The 27,574-nt window shown below is 45.6% G+C and overlaps 4 protein-coding genes across 4 annotated transcripts; 1 reads left to right on the plus strand and 3 right to left on the minus strand.

The window, feature by feature from the left end:
- Positions 1-421: 421 nt before the first annotated feature.
- LOC113566411 (glutamate receptor 1-like) lies at positions 422-5,343 on the minus strand. The gene is made up of 5 exons (XM_026991855.1): positions 5,205-5,343; positions 3,887-4,039; positions 3,260-3,387; positions 618-747; positions 422-429 (listed from the first exon to the last, which is right to left on the minus strand). Exons 1-5 carry the CDS (start codon positions 5,341-5,343, stop codon positions 422-424), a joined length of 558 nt encoding a protein of 185 aa, XP_026847656.1.
- A 6,239-nt stretch (positions 5,344-11,582) lies between these two features.
- LOC6601693 lies at positions 11,583-21,012 on the minus strand. The gene is made up of 4 exons (XM_026991742.1): positions 20,942-21,012; positions 13,402-14,163; positions 12,687-13,338; positions 11,583-12,622 (listed from the first exon to the last, which is right to left on the minus strand). The coding sequence occupies exons 1-4, from the start codon at positions 20,978-20,980 to the stop codon at positions 12,396-12,398; spliced, it is 1,680 nt and encodes a 559-aa protein (XP_026847543.1). The 5' UTR covers positions 20,981-21,012; the 3' UTR covers positions 11,583-12,395.
- A 728-nt stretch (positions 21,013-21,740) lies between these two features.
- LOC6601692 (small RNA degrading nuclease 5) lies at positions 21,741-26,943 on the minus strand. Its single transcript, XM_026991781.1, has 3 exons — positions 26,843-26,943; positions 23,427-24,279; positions 21,741-23,355 (listed from the first exon to the last, which is right to left on the minus strand). Exons 1-3 carry the CDS (start codon positions 26,923-26,925, stop codon positions 22,057-22,059), a joined length of 2,235 nt encoding a protein of 744 aa, XP_026847582.1. The 5' UTR covers positions 26,926-26,943; the 3' UTR covers positions 21,741-22,056.
- On the plus strand, positions 25,212-26,810 carry LOC6601691 (innexin inx4). The gene is made up of 3 exons (XM_002026689.2): positions 25,212-25,571; positions 25,644-25,945; positions 26,011-26,810. The coding sequence occupies exons 1-3, from the start codon at positions 25,292-25,294 to the stop codon at positions 26,533-26,535; spliced, it is 1,107 nt and encodes a 368-aa protein (XP_002026725.1). The 5' UTR covers positions 25,212-25,291; the 3' UTR covers positions 26,536-26,810.
- Positions 26,944-27,574: the final 631 nt, after the last annotated feature.

The raw sequence follows: 27,574 nt of genomic DNA on the forward strand, positions 1-27,574 counted from the left end.
GCCGTAATTGTTGCCGTCGTCGTATTGTCCCACGTAGACGGCAGGAAATTGCTTTGAAATAAATTTCAATACAACAAAAAGCAGCCTAAGATACGCACACACACACACATGGAGGGTCTATATACACACAGACTACAGACTAAGAGGTAAACTTAACCATATGTGTGTCCCAGTGTATGTGCTCATGTGTGTCCTTCTCTTTTCAGCTTAAGCCCCGCTGAGGAGCCACTCGAAAGAGCACACTTGAAGGCACTTGAGAGCAGGCTGTCTGGCAAGCTCTTCGTCTGTTTTTCTGGTTTTTTTCCCGTTTTTCTTTTAGATGCGAGGCACGGCGCTCTTTGTGCCGCTTATTTAATTACATATTAGCAAAAATGAAAAGGCTAGAGATACAAAAGTGGAACAGAAAGAGCAGAGATATGCTCTATAGGACTAGGAATAGAGCATAGAGAATAGAGTTAATCCCCAGCAGCAATATTGCCATAACCCTTCTGCCTGTTTGACGCTTTATTTGTTTAAAGGGAAATGAAAGTCAAATGAAATGAAATGAATACAAAGGAAATACACGCAGGGATAATGTGTGTGTTCCCTTTTTATGAATATGAGGGGGAAATACTCACCGTCGTGCGAGTCGTAGAGATAAATAATGCTCTGCCAGCCGTAGTACTGGATGGTATCGATAATCGCCTGATGGTAATCCGGACGCATGCTGATAGCGAAATCCAGCAGACCCGACGAGGGTGTAAGCACCTAAAAGTATGCAAAACCAGAGAGAAAGGCCATGAACTGGATGTAACAATGTAATGTGTACGCTACATGAAGCAATAATAAAATGAAACGCGTTTCCGCTTTGCGCCCTCCCAGCGTCATGTAAGTCTATCCATTGGCGGAGGCGGAGGCGGAGGCAAAGGCGGAGGCAGCAGGAGGAACGATGGAGGAAGAGGTGGCTCCGCCAACAAGCAGATACATCCAAAGAGATATACACACAGATACTCGCTTCCGTTTAGCTCCACTCACACACACTCACACACATACTCGTACACTACAGAGTATAGCCTGCCCCGAGGAGCACGCAAATGCGCAGTCTATACGAATATGTGTGCTTGTGCTGATGCTGATGCTGGTGCCTTCGGTTGCTGGCTGCCTTGGCCCCCGCCGCCATATCTTGATTTATAGTGATTGAAATAAAAGAGGCCAAGAGCGTGTCATAAATTTTTTTGTGCTCCCGCTGTATGGGAAAGCGAGTGTAGGAGTCTTCGTCGCTCGTTTGGCATTGTCTTCCGCCTTGTGGAGCGGATTGGAGCATAGTGTGGAGTGTGGAATGCGGATGGGAGTGGAGTGGAGCGTTTGGTTTGGCTTTTTGTTTCGCAAGTGACAACAACACCAGCAACAGCTACTCGTACATCCACATCCACATCCACATCTACAGACTATGGCACCGCCAACAGCCACAGTAGCATCACCAACAACAACAAGCACTCTCTGTCGCTGTGTCTCCATAGCTGTTGTTGGTAGTAAATTTTCTTCAAATTACAATTATTATGATTTGTGCTTGAGCTTTGATTTAGTGCACTGTCTGAGGACAACAGCAGAGAGCATGGAGAGCACGGAGGGCACTGGGGGGAAGCTGTCTGAACTGTGAACTGCGAACCCGGAACGATACCCAATGCTCCACTTTAGGCAATGACTTCATTTTTATAAAAGTTGACAAAATTCTTGAACCACCCAGTGATTGCGGGGAGAAGGAGGAGCAGCAGGAGTAGGGGCAGGAGTAGGTGGAGGTTGCAATCCCAGCCAATTAGGATTGGTAATTGGAAATACCGAAATGGAAAACTAAATTTCATGTGAAAACCCGGCCAACAGTCGAGGAAAGCTAAAGGTGGCTTGGGTATAATGACTAATACGAGTACTAATAAGTAAATTAGTGCTGATTTAGTGTGACCTGATTTCCTAAAACAAACGAGTATGTACATGTTTGCTTGTCACCGATGGTCTTACTAGTATATTGGCACATCTATTTCTTTCGGACCGTGTGTTCTGCTCTCAATATTTGCACTTCTATTAATGTGACCGATGTCTATCGATGTCTTTTTATTGTCTACTTATGTTTCTCAATTTGTTCTGCTGTGCTCTTTACGGTTTCTTGACCACATCCAGAATTCTGTAGAAGCATATGAGCCTCAAAAGGCATTATAGAAAATATATTAATAGTGATAAACTATTTCAACCGAAAGAAATAAAACGTTCTTATGTTTCAATTTGAAACTTTTAAATGAATTTTAATCATTTTTGGCAAACAAAACTCGTGTTTGGCTTAAGTTTTAGACATAAATTTGGAAAATCTGCATATCTCAAAAATTTGCATACTATAAAAATGCCACATTTTTCAAAAACAGTGTCAAAATATTCAGTAGTTTAGTGTCAGGCCTGCAGAGATAGGTATATTTTCTGTAAGAACTTTCTTCGATGTGTAATTTTATGGTAATTGACACACATACAGCCAGGAAAAAAGCCCTGAAATTTTTATACTTTCACTAAGATTTAAATATTTATGCCATTAATTTGGACCCGAGATTTGAAATGTGTTTTCACATACATTTTGGAATTAATTAAATACATTTTATACAAATGTAAAACAATTAATATTGCAATTAAATATGTGCCGTATTAAAAACACTTTTTGACTCATTTACTATGTATTCAAATCAATGTAAGTTCTATTTCATTTTACTACGTGCTGTATTTGTGTTTAACAACCACTTAATTTTATTTAAATATGGGTGTGCTCGGTGTGACATTGCCATTTTTATGTCAGTGTAGTTTCCGCATCATTTTGTCAACAGAAACACACTTTAATATTTAGTTGTAGATTCTTAAACAACTAAATTCACCTGCAGTTAATTATTGAAGTTCTCTAATACTTTGATGTGGAAAATAAACTACTTTAGACACACACTCAGGCATAATTCAATTGTGTAAGCGCCACCCACTCTCTGGCTTCGACCCTAAAACTTTGCCTTTGTTTCATCAACCTTCATTAACGCATAACTGAGTTTATCAAACCCCCAATCCCATCCCCATTCCCATCCCCATCTCCATCCCCATCTCCATCCCAGTGCGCACTTGCACCCCTTCACTCGCATCGAAACCACAAAATGTAAATAATTGCGCAGAGCGACACAGAAATCAATTACATATGACAGTTTTTTCTTTTCTGTTCTGTTCTGTTCTGTTCTTTCATAGGGTGCGCTTCAGGACTTACCTTCTCGGGGAACCATGGCGTCACAAATGGCATTTGGAACGTATTCGAGTAGGAGTGCAATGTGTCAAAGGAGTCCGGCGATACGGCGCCCAGCATTGAGTAGACTCCGCGCGAGAATTGATTGCAAACTGGAGGTTACAGTAATAAATTCTTTTTGTGTTTCTTTCGTTTTGTTTCATTTTGGTAGGAGTATTGGAATGGCAACAGTTTCGGTTGCAGCATGAAAGAATGGTGGAATGGTGGAGTGTGGAATTGTGGAGTGTGGAGAGGAGTGTAGTGAGAAATTGATTGTAGTGCAATGTGAGAGAATGGAAGGATGTGATGTGCTGGAATGATATGCTGGGTGGGAGAACAGATGGAGAGTAGGTCTGGGACAGTGTCTAGGTCGGGAGCAGGAACAGGAACAGGAGCAGGGACAGGGGCAGGAGCAGCAGCACAGAGCGCACAATTAAATTGCAGCTTGGAGTGTACAGTGAACAGTGTTGTACAGTGCGGACGTGCGGAGTGGAAATGTGAAGTAAAACCAATTTTCAATAAAAAATGCACATAATTAATGGGTTCTATGTATTGTGTAATGGATTTTCGTTTTTGTTTTTTATCTGCAGATGGTGCGGATGAAACACATACTCAGTCGGGATAATTTGAATGCATCCGCCGTATTGATGACATCTACGTACGCCTGCAGCTCGAAGCGCCGGGAGCTAACGTTCAGATTGTGATTGAGCATTGCATATTTAAAGGCTGATTGCACATCATCTGTACCCTGCTCAAAGATGGCACCTGTGGGGAGAGAGGCAGAGAGATATGCAATGAGAATGAGAAGCTTGGGGGAAAATATTTTTTGCTTCGTTAAATATTTAGGCAGCTTTTGACACGGTCCTGTTAATATTAAACGAGAGCGCACAGGGCAAATATTTACACAAATGATAGCATAATGTTGCACCCACACCCACACACAGGCGCCAAGCACCACACACATATGCAGATGGAGGACACACAGATACAGATACAGAGCCAGTGCCAGTGCCATAGCCAGAGCCAGAGCCAGAGACAAGTAGCAGCAACAAAAAGCGCAAACGAAGTGTTGATGCAGCAATTTTGTGCTGCGCTTTTGCTGGGTGCCCCCCGCGCTCTCGTGCTCTCGTGCTAACGTGCCTGTGCAGGTGTGAAGCCTAGTAGCCAGGAGCAGGAGCAGGAGCAGGAGCAAGAGAAGCAGCCAGGAAGCAGGATTTGAGTGCAAGCCAGTCAGCATGACTGTCACATTAGCAGCCACCATACGTACAGGTACGAATACTTATACGATTATATACATATACATATATATACAGAACCAAAATGACTGCAGGTGCAATGACTGAAGCGCCATCGTGCAATAAAAATAACGAAAAGACAGCAGAAAATAAAAAAAGCCAGTAAAGTTCTGGAAAAGAATTTCAACTTGAAATGAACGGTGTGCGGTGCTAGGACATTCATAGAAAAATCGCACAAAAATATAAGAAAAATTGGAGGTTCTCGGAAAGCTACAAATTAGTACTCGTATAACAGGAAGTACTCCCCATGGCAGAGTTCAGAGAAAACCACCAAAATTGTAATGCTTCCCCATGCCCATTGCGGAAGATGGTTGGGGATAATCTGCATGCATCAGTTGTGGACAATTTCCCCAACGAGTTACGAAAAGTATTTCAGGAACCCGAACCCATTCCGGGAATCACCAATGACAGACACACACAAGCACACAAACAGGCACTCCAGCAACAACAACGACTAACGGCTATACATTGTAGCAAAATCCTAGCACCAAGTGCACCAATGGCAGTGACAATTTCTGTTCCAGCCTTAGCTGCCGCCTCGGGCCGTGCTTATGTTGTTCCGCAGTGAGTGCCAGGCCATGGTCTGCTGGCTGTTGGCTGTTGGCTGCCTCCTGTGCGACGCTTTTGAGACTCACCTAATGGTATTTTCTCGGTTAACGATGCCGTTTGTTGCTGCTGCTGCTGCTGCTGTTGGGCGGCACTGAATTCCAGCCAGCAAATGCTGCCGGCGCATATTAAATGTAAATATGCCAAGAATTTTAGCCTCGAATGCATTTTGCGTTTGTATTTTGTTGTTGTTGTTGTTGTAGCAATTTTCCAAGTTTTTTCCACTTCTACTTTCGTGTATTTTTTATGCCCATGCAATGGATAGAGTATATCTTTTATTTGTTACTCAAATTGGTTGCCCATTACGCTGGGGCTTCACGTTGTTATATTTTTTGAGGGTTTTCGCTTGAAAAGTTTCCACTGGCAGGAGAAAAAAATGTGCTGCTACTTATAGGAGCAGTATCAAAGTGGTCTCAAAAAAAAGGTTCACTTCAGCTTAAATCACTAACTGAATATTTGTTGATTTACTAATAGTAATTATGATATTTTCTGATAGTTTTTGTCAACGTTGAAACGCTAAACATTAAAAAATTGAAGTATTTCGAGTGTTGCCGGGACTACCTAGTTGACACAAAAAATAATCTGACTTTAAATGCGAACTGTAGTGTAGCGATTCGCTGGACTTTAACTTCGGACTTCGGGCCGCCTGCCCGCCTTTGGCGCTGCTTTGAGATGTGCCCCAATCGAAGGAATTTCTCGTCTCGCCTTTGCTCATCCGCTCACTTGAACCAAACGGCAACGCGTTGTAATCAGCACTAAAAAACACCTAAGCTGCCTAGTAATACGAGGCCCAGAGCCGAGGCAGCGAGCGCCCGGGCGACACGGCCACAATGTCGCTTTGTCGCTCGGGAGAGCGCCACAAGGGATGCTGTGCTCTTTGTACTAAAAACCCGAACAGCCCCGCTCGTGTGTGTCTGCAAAGCCCAGAAGGAGAGGCTGAACGAGCGTCGGCGAAGGAGAGAGAGAGAGAGCGTGGCGTGGATGCTGTAACTGACCTACTGCAGACGGCATGTTGGATGCCGCACAAGTAGCAAGTTGTCGTAGTCGCAGTCGCTGTTGCAAGTTGTTGCTTTTGTTGCATCTCCTCCTGGCGGTGGTTAAACGTTTGTTTACGTTATGCTGGCGCTTTTTGGGCGGCTGCATAATTGATAACAGCACGAGGATGAAGCAGCAGATGATCCGGGGCATGCCACAGCGGCATCTGCTCGTCTTTCGAGTTGACTCTCGCATAATGAGAGGTTTAACATTTTGTGAGGTTTTTCCCCAACTTGTTCGCGATGTTCTGCTCTGTTATGTTTTTTTTTTTGTTTTGTTTTTGGTAATTACGAATGATTTGGACGAACAATCCTTTTAACAAATCTCATTACGTTGTCAATTACGCGCCATTACCAACATCACGGCCCGGAGTCGCTCCATTCCGTTCAATCTGGGTGCCCGCACCCGCTTCCGCACCCGCGCCCGTTCCGTGCTTTCCTCCGCCTCGCGCTCTCTCGCGAAATGAAATCTCATTAACAGGCTTTAATTTTCCAAACAAACTTAAGTGCGCCGAGTATGAAGGAACCCATCGGAGCAGCAGCAGCAGCAGCGGCAGCAGCTCTAACTTTGCACTACTCGTTCTCTGCTGTCCGCACCCCTCTCCCCCTCTCCCAGTCAGCATATTACGGGGGTCTCATGGCGAACGATTTCGTCATAATCTGTAATTAGTTTATAATGCGCACAGGAAATGCTAGCAGGAATGAAATAAAAAAAAGTAAAAAAAAACTTTGAGAAAAGAAGAGAAACAGAAATGGTAGGAAACACGGACAATGGCCACAACTCCCGACTTAACCCTCAGTTAGAGGAGTAATCCGAAGAGCCAGAAGCCGATAAGAGGGACAGGGGGACAGTGGACAGGGGGGCAGAGCCAATAAACATAAAAGCTAATGGTGAAATTTTTTAATTAAGAAAATCAATGAATATTTCTTTCATCCGATCCGCCCTCACTCTCGGGGGCGAACTTTCCGCACTTTCTCCTGTGTTTTCTGCATTATGGTGTGCTGTGTATTTTGCTGTGCTGTTTAGCTCCTCTGCTCTCATTTCCTGCTCTTCAGGATGGCATAATTTTAACATTTATGACTTGCGATTTTCATGGCTCTCGAGCAGCGGAAAGGGAAAAGGTCTTGGGGATAGAAACGTCTTTGGTTTGATTTCCTTTTTATGTTTAATAAGCTCGCAAACAAACTTGCTTTCATGCAATTATTTAATGCAAACGTTTATAAATTTTAATTGGGTTTTTTTCTACGCTCTTTTCTGCGTGGCTGTATGCTGTATGCTGTAAGCCGTAAGCCAGGGCTATTTAATTATAAATTACCATTTATCCGAGTGCCTAAGTCAACAAAGTTAAAGCGTTTAATTAAATCGCTCAAACAAAGCACTTTGTCAGGCAGTTCTTAAAGCCGCAACAAAATCAAAGCCGCAAGTACAAAGATAAATAAGTGGCATTGTCGGTTTCATTTCCGGCTGCAACATTTGCATTCAAATCGCTCTGCAGATGGCTGTGTGAGTATCAGTATCTGTGTCTCTGTCTGTGTTTCTGTATCAGTATCTGGCTCTGTCTCTGTATACGGTTGTGCGTGTGTGTGTGTGTGTGTGTGTGTGGGTCGTTGTAAGCGGTATATAAGTAGACTCCCAACTGGTTTTATATTTAGGCGTTTGCCTCCGCTAAAAGCACAAAAAGAAACCAATAAAAAGCAGCACGCCGCGAATACGAAGCCAACCCAAAGTGATGGCTCTGTGACAGAGGAAGGAGCGGGAGTGCCGAGGGAGCTTCCCCAGTGGGTGGCTAGCACTTTCAGTTAGTAGCAGCTGTCGCTTCAGCCCCGCACCGCCGTCGCATCCACATCCACCCCATCTGTATTGGCTGCCGCGACTTGGCCTCGACTGTCTTTCAGCTTCTCACTTCATCAGTTACGCCAAAAAGGAGACTCTACAATAAATTTCGCTGATTGCTTCCGACTTTTTTCCTTTTGCCCCACTGCGTCGCCACCGCCCCCCCACCCACTTTGCTGCGTCCGTTCCCACTTTCCTGGGAGTCGGCATCTACGCGGACTCATTTTTTATGCCGCTTGATAAAGTAATATCCGTTTTAGGTTCACTTTGTTGGTCCTGTCAGAGCTAGAGCTGATGGCAGTTTTGTGGACTCTGCAATACCCTCAAGACACGGCGAAAGTGGCAGTAAGTCAGTGCGGGGTATAAGACTGAAGGGCGGATACATCAGGCCAAGGATTGGTGGGTGTCTAGCGTTGGGCAATCCTTTCACTCTGCTCTCATCAACTGTACATCTACAAATGACTCCAAATCAATACAAATCATCAGCCTAGCTCGACCAATACACCTTTAGTTTAAGCAACATAATTAGAGGGTATTAACTACAAGGTATGAAAAGTCTTTGCTGTTGCTGCAAGTAATGTTCCAACTTTGGGCTATAATTTGGTCACAGCTCTAGCCACACACAGAAGCCCACCCGCTTCTAACACCGCTGCAACACAGATTTGTGGCCTTGGTTACAGAGTTGGTCAGGGACTGGGACCGGGACTGGGGCTGGGACTGGGGCTGGAGCAGGGGGGCTCCAATGGGCTCATGGGGGCGTATGCGTCATATCAGCACACGCATACGCTGTGTAGGTCAATGCTGTTAGGACCAAAGGGAAAGCCATTGCCATAGGCATGCTCTGTTTGCACTGGCCTTGCCTCTCACTCCTTCCCCTCTTTGCATGTGTGCATGTATGCGTGTGTCAGTGTGTTGGTATATGGTTGGTGTAATTGAAACTTCCGCTTTGGTCAGTTAGCGCAATTTAGCAAGCTGCAAAAAAGTTAGCCACGGCTGAAGTAACAGGCAAAGTGTAAAGTCCATTGCAGCTACTTGGCTTTCATTTCAATTTAAACTTTAGAAAGCCAGCACACACACACACAAGCATTGCATACCACATACTCACACACTTGCGCACAGATACACACAAAGCTGAGGGGCAGACACATGGAGAGCCATGGAGAGTAGAAAATTATTTAAAATGATTTATTTCACAACAATTTTCATTAGGTGGCCAACTGCATTGCAGGTTCCCATGCTCTACCGCTCTACCGCTCTACCGCTCTTCCGCTTTCCCGCTCTCTGCACTAATTCACTTTTGCTGATTCCTCTGGAAAAAATATGCGAAAAATGCCTTGAGAGCAAGGGCCTCCCGACCACACTCCACTCCAGTCCACTCCACTCCACACCCCACTCATGTTTCATATATGAAATAATTATATATGCGGTCAGACTACGACGACGACGACAGGCTGCGGGCAGTGCACCAGTCGCTCCGCTCAGCTCCTCCTGAAAGTTCCTAGGAAAAAATAGAAAATGTGTGGCACTGCTACATATTCGTTCCTACCATGCTGCCGCTCCACGGCGACTGGTGCATAACTTTTGGCGGAGATTTCACTCCACGACCGAAGCGTGTTCTCTGTTCCCTGTTCCCTGTTCCCTGTCCACCGCCGTCGTCTGTATGCACAAAATTAGCAGAAAAGAAAGCAGATGCAAACGGAAAAAATGCAGGCCAAAGGAAAATTCAACTTGGAAAAGGTTAACAAGCGTCAGACAGCCCACAACAAGAGCGGGAAATTACCCAACAACATTACCAGCAGCAACAGCCAGCAAAAAACAACAAGAACTTATAATTTTTGGCCACGAACCCAACAGCAACAAAAACGAAAAAACTAGAAAAAGGGCTGTGCCGTAAGAAGAATGTTAATGAAAAGCAAGCGTGAAATAAAATCATAAATTCTGCAACGCTTGAGGGGCAAGTGCAGAGTACGAGTACGAGCGAACATGCGGGTGTATGTGTGTGTGTGTGTGTGTATGTGGGGGTGGTTTCCTGTTATTATTATATTGCATTTGTGTGCACATGCGAGTGGGAAGTAGGGGAGGGTTAGGTTCGAGTTAGAGCTAGGAGAAAGCTCGGACTTGCTTGAGTGCATTTGTGGTAAGCCCCCAAATGTAAACTACGATAACGCTATGGTACCCCAAAACGAGCGAGTATGTATGTGGGTGTGGGTGTGGGTGTGGGTGTGTGTGTGTGTGGCCTGACCATGGAGTACATTCCGTCCGAGCGTCTAGACTTTGGTAAGCTTATCCAGCGATAGCAGCATGTGGCAGTCCCCGGACTGGGGGGACAGTTGGATTCAATAAGCGGTGATGCAGGAGTGACAGAGATGTACCAGAGATAATTTGTGTACATTTCGGAATAGTTAGTAACTATAACATGTATTTTGTTGAGATTGTATACGAGTACTAGCTGACCCGGCAAACCATTTTCCGCAGTCTTGTCAACTATTTCTGTTGCTCCAAAAGATGACATTTGAACGCATGAGTTGAATGTGCGAATGGACTGCAGGAACTGGCTTGAATCTGGATTCGTGCCGATTAGCATTGAACGGCTTCTGGTGGTGTCTCAATTTTATGTAGTTGCACTTTTCCTGATCCGCAACACATACCATCAATCAGCACTTTCGGATGAATGGAATATTCCATAATCACGTACTAAAATCCAGCTTAAAAATGGTGGGCGGTAAGAAGTCGAAAAGTAGTTAATAACATATTCGTATAGCTACTAAAATAAAACAAAAATCGGTCGAGTCGTTTGAGAAGAGCAGTCTTGTAAAATCCAAAATATATTTACATATCCATCTATGTATGTATGTATAAATACTTGTACCACCCCTTGCAAATTGTTCCTCCATGGTAAAAGTCTCCGCAAAGCTTTCTTTTATTTGGGTTCCAAACATTGCTTTTGCAGAGCTTTCCTCCGGGAAGCTTTAAGGGTGATCCAATCCACCTCTGCAATGCCCTTTTTGAGCTTTCATCGTTCTACCCATTGAAAAAAAAACACCATCTCATTTAGTACTGTTTAAAAAAATTGTGTACATACGTTTTTATTAATTATTGTTTAACTACTTTTTTGCTTGAATCTTCTTGTCTATGGTTGATGAGATTTCCTTGCTGTCCTTGCGATTGAAGCGTGTGAGTTTTCCATATCGCAACTTAGGCAAAAAGAATTCGAGGCGGCGCTCTTTGATCTAGACATTAACTAATAAAATGCATAATTCTGTTAACAATTTGTGTGTTGAGTGGCTGTGTGTGGCTGTGTGTGTCTGTCTGTATCTGTGTGTGCTTACATAAGTAATTCATTCACTATGATTAATGCTAATCTGATTGTAATTGGTATTTATGCGAATTAGCTATAGCACTTCGTTATAGGAGTTAAAGCCAAGAGCCGATTTAACGGCAACAGAGTTTTCGGTGTGTTTCAACGCATTTTGCTCTATATATATATTGTATGTACATATATCTGCATATATCGTATATATGTATTTGTGTGTGTTTTTTGTGTGTACATATGTATTGGTGTGTGTTTCGTATATAATAAATTCCATTTCTTTTACATTTTGCACAACAGTATATTAAACAATTAATAATTATTTTTTGCTATGGCCGGGCCGAAATACAATTTGCACTATAATTTTGTTTGTTTATGTTTTAGTTGTTGTTTGCTTGATTAACTTGTAGCTTGATGTATTTTCATGATGTACATACATATTTCTGATCCACAGACCTGTGATACTCGCGCGATATAGTATATGTATGTATGTATGTATGTAAGATCCGCGTGTCTTAGATTTACTTCTTGTTTTTGTTTTTTTAGTTTTTTTTTTGGTATTTGTTTGGTTTGTACTCGTAATTTGAGTCCAGCTACAAAACGTTGCATAAAGTTGTATAAAAGTTTGTGGTTACGAGTTTCTTCTGTTATCATTTGACTAGCGGGTAAATACAAAAAAACGAATCGATCGACCCCTACACATACATGCACTCGCACATACACACACATACATACATATGTAGGTACGAGCAAGTATGTACATATGTATATAAATAACACTATATAGTTTTGTTAGAAACGGCTGCTATAAAATCACTGCCACTTTTGGCCAGCTCTGCACCCTTCCCTTCTGTTGTAAGACTAACGTAATCATTAACTATCTATATGTGTGTATATATGTAGTTCATAAGCGCTAATATTCGTTAATGCAACAAGTCTATGTGGGATCGTCCTCATCCTCGTCCTCGTCCTCATCCTGCTCCTCGTCCTCCCCGTCGTCTTCATCCTCATCGTCATCCTCCTCGTCGTCCGACTGTTCGGATCAGTCGAATATGCAGACAAAGACACGGAGGCAATTCATGCCGAGCTTCTCCCAGCAACCCTCCTCCGTGGAGCGGCCCTCGTTCGCGCGGCGCATCTTCTTGGGGTAGTTCTTGGGACTGCTGCGATCGCTGAGATGGACTGGCATGCGGGCGTATTCGGCACGTGGCTGGCGGAACTTCTCCATCAGCTCCGCCTGCTGGTCGGTGAGGTTCCTTAGCTTTTTGCCTGCAATTGACAGAGGTTTTAGTAATCGAAACAGAGCTTGGGGCGAATCAACTTGTGGACTCACCCTCTAAGGCATCACTGATGAGAGATATTTCGACTGGTGGGAGAAGCTCGATGCGCTCACAGCAACGACGGAACTCGGAGGCACTCATCCGCAGATATCTGGGGGTCAGGCAGAGGGGTCCCAGCACAGTGCGTCGGTTTTCGGCAGTGCCAAAGATATTCTTGCGGGCGCACTCCGCCAGACTCCACGAGGCCAGGCACTCGAACAGGGTGACCTCCGAGCGGAGTTGCAGGGTGTCGCGCTTGACCACGGTCTCCAGCTCCTCGAACCGGAGGTCGCAGATCTCGGGCATCGAGAGCATCAGCTCCGCGTGCATGTCGATCAGCTGGAGTGTGTTGTGCAGCAGGGCCACGCCATAGTCCTCGGTGGTGAAGGGATTCGGATTGGGTATGAGATTGAGCTGCGCCCCATCGGCCCCCTCGGGTGGGTTCTCGCCCGCCAGGGCAGCCTTGGCCGCCGCCTGCTGCTTGGCAGCGGCCTTCGCCTTGGAGGCCTGCTTGCGGGCCAGCTGTTGGCCACTCTGTTGGGTGGTGATCACTGTCTGGTGCTGGTTGGTCAGCGCTATGCCCTGGTAGAACCACAGCGCCTTGAATATATCCAATGCGGTGGCACTGGAAATTCTGAGATCAAGCTCCCGAATGCAGTATATGATCTGAAATTAAGAGAGCCTTGGTTAAAGAACAGAAGACAAGGAATCTCCTCTCGAAGAACTCACTAAATCAGGCACGTTAAAGCGATCCGATAGTTCCAGGATCTTCAGCAAGTGTTTGTGATCGCGATAAGGTATAAAGTGCTTCTCCATGTAGCGGACGACCAGCTCAAAGTCGTTCTTGTCCACATTGAGGATCTGGTAGTGGTTGTCGCTCTTGCGGCCGCTGTTGGGTCCGGCGTGTATCAGCTTCGCCAGCTCCACGCTGCGCTCCACGACGGACTTGCGCTCGCATCGGATCATGTACCGATCGTCCCCGTTCACCACAATGAAGTCGATGTAGGGATTCACAATGACGGGGACTCCTGTGTAGATGTTCGTCTGGCCCTTGGCGTATGGCGGGGGCATCGAGTGGGCTGGTGGGGCACTGGGCGCCGGGACACTGTGAATGGCGTCCACGTGGTGCCCGTCGGGGCCGAGACCGAACGGCAGTACCATTTTGTACTTCTCTGTTGCGTCGTTGCTGTTGGTTTTGTTTTTGTTTTTGTTGTTGTTGTTGTTCTCACTGCTGTCGCCCACTTGTGGTATCTGTGGATCGTTGTTGTTGCTGTCGACCGGCTGTGGTTCCTGTTCGGATGCGGTATCCTCCTCCCGAATGTGCAGAGCCTTGCGGATCAGAGGACCACCCACCAGCGGTAATTTGGTGATGCGCTTCTGCTTGTATAGCGCCTCCTCCAGTGTGGAATCGAAGCGCTTCTGGCGGTATTTATTGCCACAGCGGAACTCTGTGTTCCTGCCCTCAGTGAACACCCAATCTTTGTTCTTGAGCTGTAAGAAAAAATGCCGTTAAGTACTCGTATTGGATGAGTATTAGGTCCCCAGGGTCTCCTCAGGGAACTACATTCTTTATCAGAATCACTCTGGATAATATTTTTACGAGGATTGGGATTGACCATTAGTCATGTTTCGAGTGCGGGCCATTTCGCCACGCTCGGAAACCTATCAGAGTGCCATAAAGTAGAGCCCTGCAAGTGCTTTCCCCAAGTTAATGATCGAGACCCACTCGCAGCTATCTTTATCCTTATCAGTCGATTGCCACACTTCAGCAACATAAATCGTTTAGCGTTCGAGTCAGAACTTAATCGCTGATTTTTGCACTCGACTATAAATAAGTGATACTCATTATCTTAAAGTAGTGCCGCCTAATTAGCTAACGAGCCGAGCCGAGGCGAACCGAGTTCTTTTGGGGAGGGGACTGCTACTGGGATCAGTTTCCTTATATTTGAATCGTTTGATTGCCACCAGTTCGGTTGCAATCCATCATCGGAGGACTATAAATCATTTTGGCAACACTTCTCGTATCGAAACCTAACCCAGAAGCAGCCTATCACGAAGCAAGCCGCGTGATATGTCCATAAATTGTATAATACCTCCCCGAAAATATATGAACCAATGATAGTGACAGCGTCCCCGAGGGAGCGAAGGGAAAGAGCATCCAGGCAGGGGCAGTGGCACTGGCACGTTGATCGGTGGAGACTAATTATGACGTCAAGTAGGCGACAGAAGTAATGCCCCCTGATTTGAGGCCCATATCATATAATACTAAATCGATTTGGTTTCTATAGAAGCAACAGTCTTTATCTTTACAAAAATAAAAGTTCAATGAAGGCAATGATAGTTTGGCACAGTTCTTTATAAGTAGAGAATAGTATTCTCACAATAAGAACTTATGGAAAGGTTGTTCCTTAGCTTAAGAAGTTGCTTTTCATAAATCACAGCGCAAGAAACTTCTGCTAGACCTGCCCCAACTTTCACAGATAGTATCTCTTGCCATTTTAGTAACCATTTTGATAATATTATAGACACATAAAAGCTTGTTATTACACGGAGCAGCCCTGGAACCACCCCTGGAAAAGCTGAGATCATGTGAAAGGTAACTACCCATATCTATTGTCGAAGGGCTTTCAGACATTTGTATTTGAAAACAAAAAAATTGGTTCATTGGCCAGCACTTGATTTGTAGTTGCTTGTCTTGTTTATGCCACAAGAACAGTGCAAACATAGAGAACTTCGCAGAAAGAATGTGCGGGGAAAATAATTATAAATAAAATAAATTATATGACGACACTCGTACTTCGGTGTTTGAACAGTTGTAAGGAAGGCGAAACGAAGTGTTGACGACTCCATCCGACTCGTGATGGAAAGGAGAACAGTTCCCCCAGTTACTCTCTATGAGCGCTGATATTTAAATATTGACTCAGACAGACTCGGACAGAGAGGAAACAGAACGAGAGAAAAAGAGAGACCGCAATGGGGGGAAGTGTGACGACCGACGTGATAGTGTGTGATAGTGCAATAAATAAATTATCGTATGCAAATAAATTTATGGCTGTTCATCGATTCAGAGCGTCGTGCGTTATCATCTGCACACTGCCTCTGCCACTGCCACTGAGCTTTGGGGTCTGGGATCTGGGGTCTGGGGTCTGGGGTCTGTGCTCTGAGAGGTCTGATCTGATTCTCAAGTTTTATGTGTAGCACAGGCATCGAATTAGCACTCGGATGGTAGTCATAAGTTCCATGGGCTTCCTTTATCAGTGGGTTGTATGGATGGATGGCACTGAACCGCTCTGGATTCCAGGCGTGGGCATTTACGATGGGGAGTGCCTCGAGGCTGCCACCAGCACCACAGTTAACCAGTAAACCCGTAACCGTAAATAAAGAGCCCCCGACCTTGCCCGGAGACGTTCTTGAACTTTACAGCGCATGTCATTCGATTCCCTATCGCAAATTATCATTTACTATCATGTATATCATGCACTTCTTACACTTTATTGTATTTTTGTTCCTTTTGCTTATCGGCCCGGGGCTCGTTCCATCAATCAATCAAACGCGGTTTACTTCGGCTTGCCGCTGTCTGTGGATATGTTTGGGTTGGGTTGTGTTGGGGGGAGGTGTTCTTCATAAACGAGTATTTATATTTGGAACTCTATTTTTTGCCATATACGAGTATATTTCCAATATTGTAAATCACACACTAATTGGTTTGTCTTTTTGGTTGGTGGCTTGGGGGTGGGAAGGTTGGTTAGGAAAGTGAGTTGAACTCTCACGATTTTCCTTAAGGGCGAACCGAACACCACGAGTTTGAGAACTCGACTGCCATTCCAGCGGACTCGCAGGCCACTACATCGACATCAGCGGCGAGGCGACGGAGCCCCTGCGATGGCGGCAACGGCAGCGGCAGCAGCAACAGCAGCAGCAACACCAACAGCAGTAAGTTTGATAATGCGTCATAAGGCGAAATCGAAATATCCGAACTCTGGCATGATTCCACATTCCATCCACACATGATGGTATGGGATCGTATTTCCAGTATTAGTAGTGGATCTTAGTGTGGTTCTTTCCACAGAAATAGACAGAAATTTGCATTTTATTGAGAGTGTCATTGGGTTTGAAGTGGAATACTCTCTAAATTAATCACAATTAATAGAATTGAATGATTAAAAACAACCCTTTTTGATGGAAACTTTTAAATTGCAAAAAAATAATATCAGCTATATGCAGGCCAACCGGAAATGAACTAAATTGCGTCGGTTTGGGAGCCGCAAGTCCGTGAATACTAGCCTCATTTTTGGGGGACAGATGGCCAGTAAAGAAATTAATATCACTGGCACTCGTATCTCAGTTTAAGGGAGCTGCAGCTGGCAAAAGATTTGACTATTGGACTTTCTTATTAACAAGAAGATTGTGTGGGTGGTGGTGGTGGGGAGTAGGAGTGGGAGTGGAACTACAAGTGGGTGTGAGGGTTGTACATATTTGACAACTGTAATTGTCGTCGCTCCATTGTGTAGGCACGATATTCATATTATTGATAAGCAATGCAAATATGAGGCAAAGGCAAAGGCAACATGTAGAGGCAGAATCATACCCATGGATGTATGTGTGCACCTTTTTTTGCGGAATCTGTGTCTGGGTGTGAGTGCGTGCATTTACACCACACATGTAATAATAGCAACAATGATAGGTGCTGGCAAGGGCCACAGAGAGAACAGCAGGGCAAAAGCTGCAACTCTGCGGCGGTGCCTGGTTGAGCCCAGGCATACGAGTTCGTGTGTTTGTGTGTGTGGACAAGTATTCATGCACTCGACGAGGTTTGCCGCAGAAGTTGCAGCAGGAAATTAGGTTCAGATGAAAGCAGATTATAGCGGATTGGAACAAGAGATACATACATATACTATATGAGTCAAGTTTTCCTCGAGAGCCACTTTATATGATTTATATTTACCATTTTATTTGTATGTGTATATGTAAGCGTTGTCGTACTTTTATAATTACTTAAAGTTGCAAGAAATAAACCTGGATCAAAACAAATAATTTTCGAAGTTTATAGTAAGTGATTTTCCAATATTACTAGATTAAAAAGGAGAAGGTAATTTTTTCAGATATTGTTGCTCCACAAAGTCTTCGATCTTACCTCGCCCTGCATAGGGTGCCGGCTGAGCCGGCTGAGGCGGCTGCTGAGGCAGCGTCAACCGCTAATGAGTCGCGGTGCCAGCAAAGCGGAAGCCGTGCCAGAAAAGCCTACGACTAAGGCAACAACAACAACAACTGTTAACAGTTAACACTGACGTCGACTCCATAACAGACTCACGCACGACCTTGACACTAGGACACCGAGCGAACTCCCCAAACACGCCTAGCCGTGACAACAGCAGCTCTCTGTAGTGGGCCCCATTTCCCCATTTCCAGCATATGATGATCATTAAAACCCGTTTACGGTCGCCGGACGGCCAAACGGCCGGGCACGGCGTCGGAGCGAATCAAATATTTGCATTCATAAAGGGAAAAAATATAATTAGCAGCATCGGAGCAAAGTGGAGCAGAATCAATATACATACACGGATACACGCATACACACCTATGCATGTACATGTGTTTGTGTGTATACCCCATACCGGGGCGAGAGGAAAAACTGTTTAATTAGTTAAATTTAACATAATTATTCACATTGTTGGCTAAAGGTAAACATCTCCGAATACGCCGCAGAAGCCGAAGCCGATGCCGATGCCGAAGTAGAAGCAGAAGTGCAAATAAATAAACAGACGATAGAAATCGATGGGAAGACACGTACATACTTATGTATAACCGAAATGGAAACAAAAAACGCACCCAGCCCAATTTGCTTCCTGGGAATATAGCCGGCAATTGCATCACAAACAAGCCCTGAAGATATTTCTATAGTTCAAAAATAAAACACTTGCCGCATTCTTCAGCGACCACTGAAAAGTTCAGCAAGTGCGATGGCTCCGCGGTCCCCATTTGAACGCCCTAATGTGGTGCATTATTGGGTAGTCGTAGAGAGTGTGGTTATGAAACACTCGGTAGAACTTTAATTAAGTAAAAAATACCTTGAATCGAGTGGAAATATCCAGAGTAGAGTCATACATCCCACATGGGTCACAGCAAATGCGATTTGGATGTTGGACTCTAGTCCGCTCGAAGCCCGTTAAATGCTCGAGTCGGGACAAGTAATTCAATTTGTGTCAAGTTGGAACCTACGATTATGAGTCCGACTGCGAACAGGACAGACAAATGACATCATTTGATCGCGATGCCGTGCAAAAACGCAGTCAAAACTTTTTCTGCCCACTTGGCTACGTTCCAAATGTAACAGCAGACTCTGAATATGACAGAACATTCCAATAACTATTGGGGTAGTAATAGCCGGGGCATAGCCTTTGTGCACAAAGAGTGTACCAGGCTACTGCGTCAGTCATTCAGCTGGTCAGTCAGTCAGTCAGTCAGTCAGTCAGTCAGTTAGTCAATCAGTTTCTGGTTTTCCCCTGATTCATTCTCTTGTAACGTGGTATCAGATGCAGGTTGGGGTGTGGATGGCGCTAGCCCAGCTTGGATCAGACAAGTAACTGACGTATTAAAACAGCAACAAATTGCTATTTATGGGATAGCAACTAATAATCGCTATATATGTACATAAAGTGAGGTATATTCCAAGTAAGCAAACAATAAACGTAGAATTTAGTTTCGTCACAAGCAAAACTTTTTTTTTTTGGCAGAAACTTTCACCTGGTTTTCCCTGGTGCTCTCTCTTTTATCCGGAGCCAGGAGTGTGGGTGCGTCGCCTTCCGAAATGCAAACAAAACATGAAAACGGAAAAAGCGGAAAAACTCACCCTCAATGGATGAAGAGAGAGAGAGAGAGAGAGAGGGAGAGGAAAACCCTACGCAACATGTTCCATGTTCGGCATGGAGTGGGGCATGGGGGTGGCCTCTGACAGAAACTGGAGCAAACAGTTCGGGGGAAAACGAAGTCCACAGCGAACAAATTTGCAATTGCAGACAAAGGAAATAAAGAAAGCGGAGTGCTGGAGGGGAGTGGAGTGGGCAGCGGGAAGCGGGATGCGGGATGGGACTTGGGCTAGGCCAATAGCCAATATCAAGAGCGCGACGATGGGGATCCATGCGTTGGAGGGACGGCAGCGGCAGGGCAGGAATGGGGAGCAGGAAGGGATTGGGGTCGCTTGGGCAACCAGTTGGTGCCAAGGGCGAAGTGGCAGAAGAGGCGAGGCGGAATGGACGCGAGGGCTCGTAACAATTGACAATGCGGCGTATGCGCGATGGATGCCAGGCCCAGCTGATGTGGCGGATGATACACTGAAACACTGACACAGTGAACGAGTTTCCCACTCGCTTATACGGACATGGGCACACGCACACATACACACACACACCCGCACACAGACAGACACCCGCATAGGCACACATATACAGAGAAAGTTCTCCCTGAATTCCTTTGAACAGGCTTTCGCTTGGCAAAGTATCTGTGGCTGCGGCTGTGTCTGTGGCTGTGTGCCTGCGTGTCTGTGTATCTTATGGATACACAATTTATGTTAGCCAATTGCTCGCTCATGTTTTGTATATACGAATGGACTTTTGATTAATTACACACGGGCCTTGCGCCTTACGCGACTTACCCGAGTTTATGGCCCGAATTCTGAATTCTGAATGAGAATTTTCGAAATAGTTCGGCAAAAGATATTCCTTGCTGACTGCCGATTTCCGCAAACAGCAGACAACAGATACCGAGTATTTTGGCGAGATTTCGATTCGATTCGATTCGATTCTGTTTAGTTAGTGTTTTGTTTTGTTTTGTTCCGATTTGTTTTGGGCAAATTTGTTTATGCCCAATTTAATGCCGCACACTACCCGTATTGCCCGTATTGCCCGTATTGCCCGTTCTGCCCGTAATGCCCGTGTTATGCTCTCCACTCTCCACTGGCCCATGTACTATATTCATATACCTCCTATACCATACGTAGGTGTGTGGTGAAAATATATATATATGCAATATAGTACGATCCGAATCCGAGAGTTTTGCGCGCGCCTCGTGCCAAACGGAATTGGGAAAGGCAGCCACCAACCAACGACAACGTCTCCTCTCGAGAGCCGAAAACCGTATATACAACAAAATCTTTCGTGTGCGCTTTTCCGAGCGAAGAGCGCCAAATCCAAAAAAAAAACACACACACCAACAACAACACCAACAACAACAAAGCAAGGTACAAGAAAAGCGAGACAGAAGGAAAACATACCCACTTTCTCGACACGGCGTTGCCACCAGGTCCGTCCATATAGTGTTGTCACTGACAACTTGTCAGTATTAATCCCGTTAAGTGTTTGGATACAAATTAGATTAGAACCCAAATTTTTGAAACACAACAGAAATTGTATCTTATTGTGGGCATGTATTACAATCGACAGCCAAATCGCAGCCTTCTGGCAGCCCTATTGCTGGGCATGGGGAAAATTCTCAGCAGCTTTTCCCCAGCCGGACATGCGCAGTGGGTGTCGTGTCGAGGGAGAGCTCTCTCCGACCCACAGGTCGTGCTTCTGGCAGCCAGAAGACGCAACATTTTCGAGCGTGTGATAAGACACGGACACTGATGCGGATGCCCCGGACAACAACTTTCGTACACTTTCCCTTTCCAAAAAGAGAGAGAGAGAGGGAGAGAGACGGGCCAGCAGGCGAGCGAGAGTGCGTGCGTGGGCATCATAGGGAGGGCTGCCTCTTTCGGGCCCTAGACAACGGAGTGCTGTATTGTGTGAGGTAGGAAATTTATAGCTCTTATCAACGCCCGACCGACCCGTCGACCTACCGACCGACCAACAGAAAGGAAATGGAATGGAAGGGAAGGGAAAGCCAACGGAAAATATCGGGCAATGCAAACCACCAGAAACTAGGTCAAATCTCACTTTACGGAGTCGAACCCGAACGAACGAACCATTTGGTAAAAACATTTGGCAATATTTAAGGGCCATCGATTCTGGGCTCCTCCTCCACGTCTTCTCATTTTCTAGATTCCACTCCCCCCAAAGGAAAAGGCAGTTGCATTTGTTTACATTTGATTTTTGTGATTTCTTGCGGTTATTTGTAAATTTTACAACTTTAGTTTCGTTACATTTTTGCAGTGTAATTTCGGATTAGATTAGATTAGGAAAAAAAAAGAATGGAGAAATTGATTGTACGTCAGAGGTTGGGCTGTACGGCTAATTTAATTTTGCTTGAGACACTAAGACACTGCTGTCTTGTAGCTGCGTCAGCGGTTTGATCCAAGCTATCGATGGTTTTCGTGGGACATTTCCGGGGCATAAAATTAGATTAAAGTCAGGGCTGATGGGATGCAGTTCAGGCTGTGGGGCCACGAATCTAACTGTTGATTGGAGCACTAGTCTGTTCGGTGCCATTCAATCGCTTGATGGCTATTTTGGCCACACCCTTGGGGCACTCTGCCGAGCCGCCCATGAGAACGAGGAAGAGGCCATTGTGGGCCACTGTGTTCCACAGACGCTCGATGACCTTGTCGATTTTGGCAGCACTGCGTTCAGCTTTATCCAGGAGGAAGTCCTCTTCGGGGATTGGGAGATTGGCAATGGTCAGAGAGTTCTCTAGCGCTATTTCGGTGACTTTTCGTACAGCTTCTTTGGTGGTGGCCACCTCGTGCACGAGGACAGCACTGCTGGTGTCTTTGGGGACGACCTGCTCGGCCTTCTGGATGATCTCCTTGAGGCGCGGCTGCAGGTCTCCCACATTCACGATCGCTGTCCTCCTGTCCCGCTTGGCCGAATGTGCAAACATGTTGTTCGTGATGCTGTCGCCGCTGCAGGCATTGGCGATCTCCTGCAGACGCTTCTGTTGGGTCATAATCTCGTCGCCAAACTCGATGCTGTTAGCGAGCTTCATCTTCACGAGCTTTAGCGTTGCCCTGGAGTCTTCGATCGAGTCGTGGCCGTACTCGTTCTCCTGGATGGTCTCCTTGAGGAAAGTCATGGCCAGATGCTTCAATTTGCTCTTCCGCCTCCGAATTCCGGACATGTTGAAGCACACGCTGGTGTCGATCACATACGGATGCATCATCCGCATGGCATTCAAATCGGAGTTAAGGGACTGTCCCACGAGGATGGCATCGTCTGGCAGCAGTGCTGACACCTCCCTCTGCACATCCTTCAGCTGCTTGGTCACCTGCTTCATGATGTCCTCGGTAATGCCCGAGTACTGGGTAAGGTAATCCACGATCCTGTTGTCGGGCATCACCAGCGTCTCGTAAACAGTCCTGTACTCCTCGTCTACAATGGAAATACGCGTCAGCTCGTTGACCCCGGCCACAGTGCGACACATTTCACAGTCCACGCCGTACATGGGACTGTGGTTGTTGACCGGCTTGTACGATGGCTTTGTGAACTTGTAGGCCCTGAAGCGGCTGTGGAGCTCTCCCTGCAAGGGGATTGGATAGCCCTCGTCGACCATTTGCAGGGCGGAGAGCAGGAGTTTGGTCCGCGGGAATTTGTCATCTGGATGCAGATGAGGCAGCTCCATGCCCGGCCCCTCGCCACTAATGTTGAAAATACCCCTCACGAACAGTGTGGGATCCTGGTTGAGGGCAACTGCAGATTCCAGGCAACCGTGCTCGTCAATTAGCTTCTTGGCTTGCACACTGGTCAACGGAATCTGGAAAGAACCATAAATATATTATCGATTAGCGATTAGCAATCAGTGGATAGGCCTAAAGCAGTACATACCTGAGCGATCTCATCGATAATCATGCCTTCAGCCTGCTGGGGGAGCATAAGCTCCAGCTTCGCGTTGAATATCCTATTGGTGGCTTCGAACTGGCTCTCATTGGAGAGGTAGTGGTACAGGGAGAGGCCCTCCAGGATGACCACCACGCTGTGCGAGAGACTCACCCACTTTTCGGTGGAGCACCACCGGTCTGGCCGGCAGGGACTCTTCTGGCCAATCATGCCCGACATCAGCAGGTTCTGTATATCGCTGAGGAAGATGGGCGTGCGCGCATCTTGAGGCGTCTCCAGCAACGCACGCTGCCCCATCTCCCTCAGCCGCAAGGCGGGAACATCCTGCAGTCGCCGCTTGCGTCGCCGCAGATCCGCCGAAAGGGCCTTGTATTGTTCTTCGCTAAGAGTAACCAACGTGTCATCGGGTAGGCTGTCGCCACCAGCTGCCTCATCTTTGCGAATCCGTTTCGTCTGTGGCTGATCTATGTGGACCGTCTCCGCATCTGTGGCATCCGCTGTCGAGGTCTGTTCGGGGGTGCTTCTGATGGTATGCCGATTCTTGACTTTTCGCTTGCTGCTCACGGTGAAAAAGCCGTCGTCTGCCGCCTCTACACCGCTGGACCGCTCCGCCTCATGGTGACTTTTGTTCGTCTGTGGCTCATCTGTGAGATCAGCCTCGGCGCCGCTTGATTTGGACTCGGAATCCCGCTTCCTCGCCAGCTCCGCCTCATGTACACGATCCCGATCGTTCAGGTCCATCAGATTTGCCAATGCGGCCAGCTTCTTTTTCTTCTTTTCGCTGCGTTCCTGCTGTTTTGCTGAGACTTGCTCCTTCATATTGACAAGCCTGATTTTTAAGCTGCAACACAAAAGGTTACTAAGTCTTTATATCCAGCAATTTTAAGCGATTTTTCAATCAAAACAAATTGAGCACATGGAGAAACATCGGATATCGATAAGAAATCGAACTTAGCCCACTTCACCACCCTCTATTAAAAAGTTCAACGAATTGAGGTAAATGACGGAAAATATTACTGATTGTAAACTCTCCTTGTAGATCCATGCCATCTTTCCTCTAAACTTAAAAAAAAACACGATATCTTTCACCTGAACTGCGCAAAAATTTGCATTATTTTCGGTAAAATATTAAATACTCCCTTGGCTTGCAATGGGTTAATCGTTCTCCGTCGAGGATTGGAAACCATATTCCTCGATTATGATATTCCGTCGAATATTACTAGCTAGATAGGTCTCTCAGCTCTGCCAACATAATTTTAACCAATTAATGAACCTATTTTCTACTTGCTTTTATTGGATTTTATTTAACAAAAGGTTTTAGCGAAATAGGTCAAAACGAAACAACGAATGAGGATAGTCGTTCATATTGCTCAATTTAGAGATTCCGTTGAATAATTCTAGCTAAATGAAACCCTTAGTTCTGCCGACATCATTTTAGGCCATTGATAAATAAATGTTCTACAAGATTGGCTAGTTTTAACGACCCCGCTTACTGTTTTTTTTATGAAATAAGGTTTAAACAGAACCTGGTCGACAAAAAATTATGTTTTTACCTGGTAACTACACAATAACTACATGTGGAAAAATACCTATTTAGTACAAAAAGTGCCCGCATGTAGCAGCGCCAATAAAGTTACTTGCTGTCGAAAGCTGGCTGGTATAAGATTCCGGTTATATATATATGTCTCTCGTTCTTTTACATGCCGTCTGCCACAGATAAGAGCGAGATGGCAATAAGCCAAAACTCACCGTTAGAACGCCGCGTGCTTTGCGCCTTATTTTCAACTTGTGCAAAAAGGGCTGCGTGAAATCAACGAAAAAAGTGTGTAGTGCTCTGAATATAGATCCACAAAATGTATGCCGCAGTTAAGCCGCTGTCTAAGTACTTGCAATTCAAGTCGGTGCACATTTACGATGCCGTTTTCACCATCCACTCCAAGTGCACGGTGGCCCTGCTGTTGGCCTGCACTTTTCTGCTCTCCTCCAAGCAGTACTTTGGCGATCCCATACAGTGCATGCGCGATCACAATGACATGGACTTTATTCACGCTTATTGCTGGATGTACGGCGCTTACGTATCGACCAACATAACGTACACGCCTGATCCGTTTGGACACGAGCGCTGCAAGCCGGGTAAGAATTGCAAAATGCGTTCATCCATCAGCGTTCGATTTGTGACTTAAAACATTTATTCGCTTTACGCAGGTGGTTTGGGAGGAACAGTGCCTATGGCTCAGCGCCGATATCTGCGTTATTACCAGTGGGTTGTTCTAGTGCTGCTCCTGCAGTCGTTTGTGTTTTATTTGCCGGCATTTTTGTGGAAGATCTGGGAGGGCGGCCGCCTAAAGCATCTGTGCATGGATTTTCACCAGACCGCAGTCAGCAAGGAGAGGAGCAAGGCTCACTTGGGTGTTCTGGTCAAATACTTTACGAGCGACTACAAGGAGACACACTTTCGCTACTTTGCCAGCTATGTGTTTTGCGAGGTCCTGAACTTAGGGATCAGCGTAAGTAGACAACGCCTCACCATTTGTGGCCCCCCCCTGTAACTCATTCAACTCATTCTCAACAGATTGTGAACATGCTGCTATTGGATGTGTTCATTGAAGGTTTCTGGACTCATTATGTGGACGCTTTCCTTGCGGTGTACTCTGGCGACTGGGAGATGTGGAGCAGCATCACCAAGCGCGTCTTTCCCAAGTGCGCAAAGTGCGAGGTAGTCAGATTCGGGCCTAGCGGATCGGACTCTTCAATGGATACCCTCTGCCTACTGCCCCTAAATATTCTGAACGAGAAGATCTTTGCCTTCTTGTGGGTCTGGTTTATGGCAATGACTTTTCTGGCTGGACTCAAGCTGTTCTTCCGCATGATTACCATGTTCAATAGCGGCATACGCTTCCACATTCTGCGGGCCAGAGCCCGTCTCATGCCCAAGTCACATCTGCAGCGCGCCCTGCAAAACTGCAGCTTCGGCGACTGGTTTGTCCTGATGCGTGTGGGCAATAATATTAGTCCGGAGATGTTTCGCAAGTTGCTCGAAGAGCTCTACGCGACCCAGTCCCAGCGCAAGCACCCGCCTGGAGCGGATGAAATCTAACCATGATTCTAACTAAATTTTTGACATTTTCCTACCAATGAAGTTGTCTATTCTTTTATTTTTTTCGCGTGCCTTCAAGAGATGTTCGGAGATGGCTCAATCATATTCACATCATAATCGATATGTAAGAATTATCGACATTGTACTTAACATAATTTCATAATTTCCTTTCAAGTGTCACTACTTCTTAACTAAGCGAAATGTACCACTTTTGTTGTGTACATACACATATGTACTTTAAAACGTATCTTAATGAATATAATTTTCTACCTTTATAATCTTTGTACAAATCAGGTGGAGTACTCACCGTTCTGCTCGAGTCAGCTGTACCATAGGTGTCCTTCCGCTCGCCTCCACCGATTGGGGATCCTTCTGCTGATTGGGTGCCATTTGTATTCCTTGTCGACTCTGTTTTGGTGGTGAGATTTTGCTTTTTTTTCTATCTATTTGCATCTATTATTATATTACTCACACTTTGTCCGTTGATAAAATTTTGAAATAGGATTTTTGACAATTTTTAATTGAATTTTCATGTGTACAATCGGATGTGGTTGCTATTTTTACAGTAATGGAGGTTTTTAGTGTGGAACCTTTAAAACTAAAAGCAACTAAAACAAAAGTTGTTTTTTCTCTGCTTGAGGTGTATGAAATTTGTATCAAAATAATTTCGGAATAGGTTGTGTTTCTATCAAGAAATGAGTCGCAAGGCTTACTTTAATCGAACATTGCCTAGGGTGCTGAGTTTCTAGTTTTTCTGTGTGTATGTGTGTGTGTGTGTGTGTGTGTGTGTGTGTGTGTGGAGTGGGGGTTACTGCTGGATGGATGGTGGGTGGTTCGTTGCTCTGCAAATTCCCCTTCAACTTGCACTTTTGTCCGATGGTCGTCGTTTATAGCTGACCTCTGCAAGTATTAGCCCGTTTTTCATTAACCAAAAAACTGTAAAGTTCGAAACGTAGCATAAAAATTGGCAGCGATGTACTTTGGAAGTGGGTCGATCGCCCGATGATCCACTTTCCGGAAGCCTTCATAAGCGCAGCGA

Source organism: Drosophila persimilis, unplaced genomic scaffold, assembly GCF_003286085.1.
Source record: "Drosophila persimilis strain 14011-0111.01,24,50 unplaced genomic scaffold, DperRS2 tig00000686-arrow-arrow-pilon, whole genome shotgun sequence".
Lineage (NCBI taxonomy): Eukaryota > Metazoa > Arthropoda > Insecta > Diptera > Drosophilidae > Drosophila > Drosophila persimilis.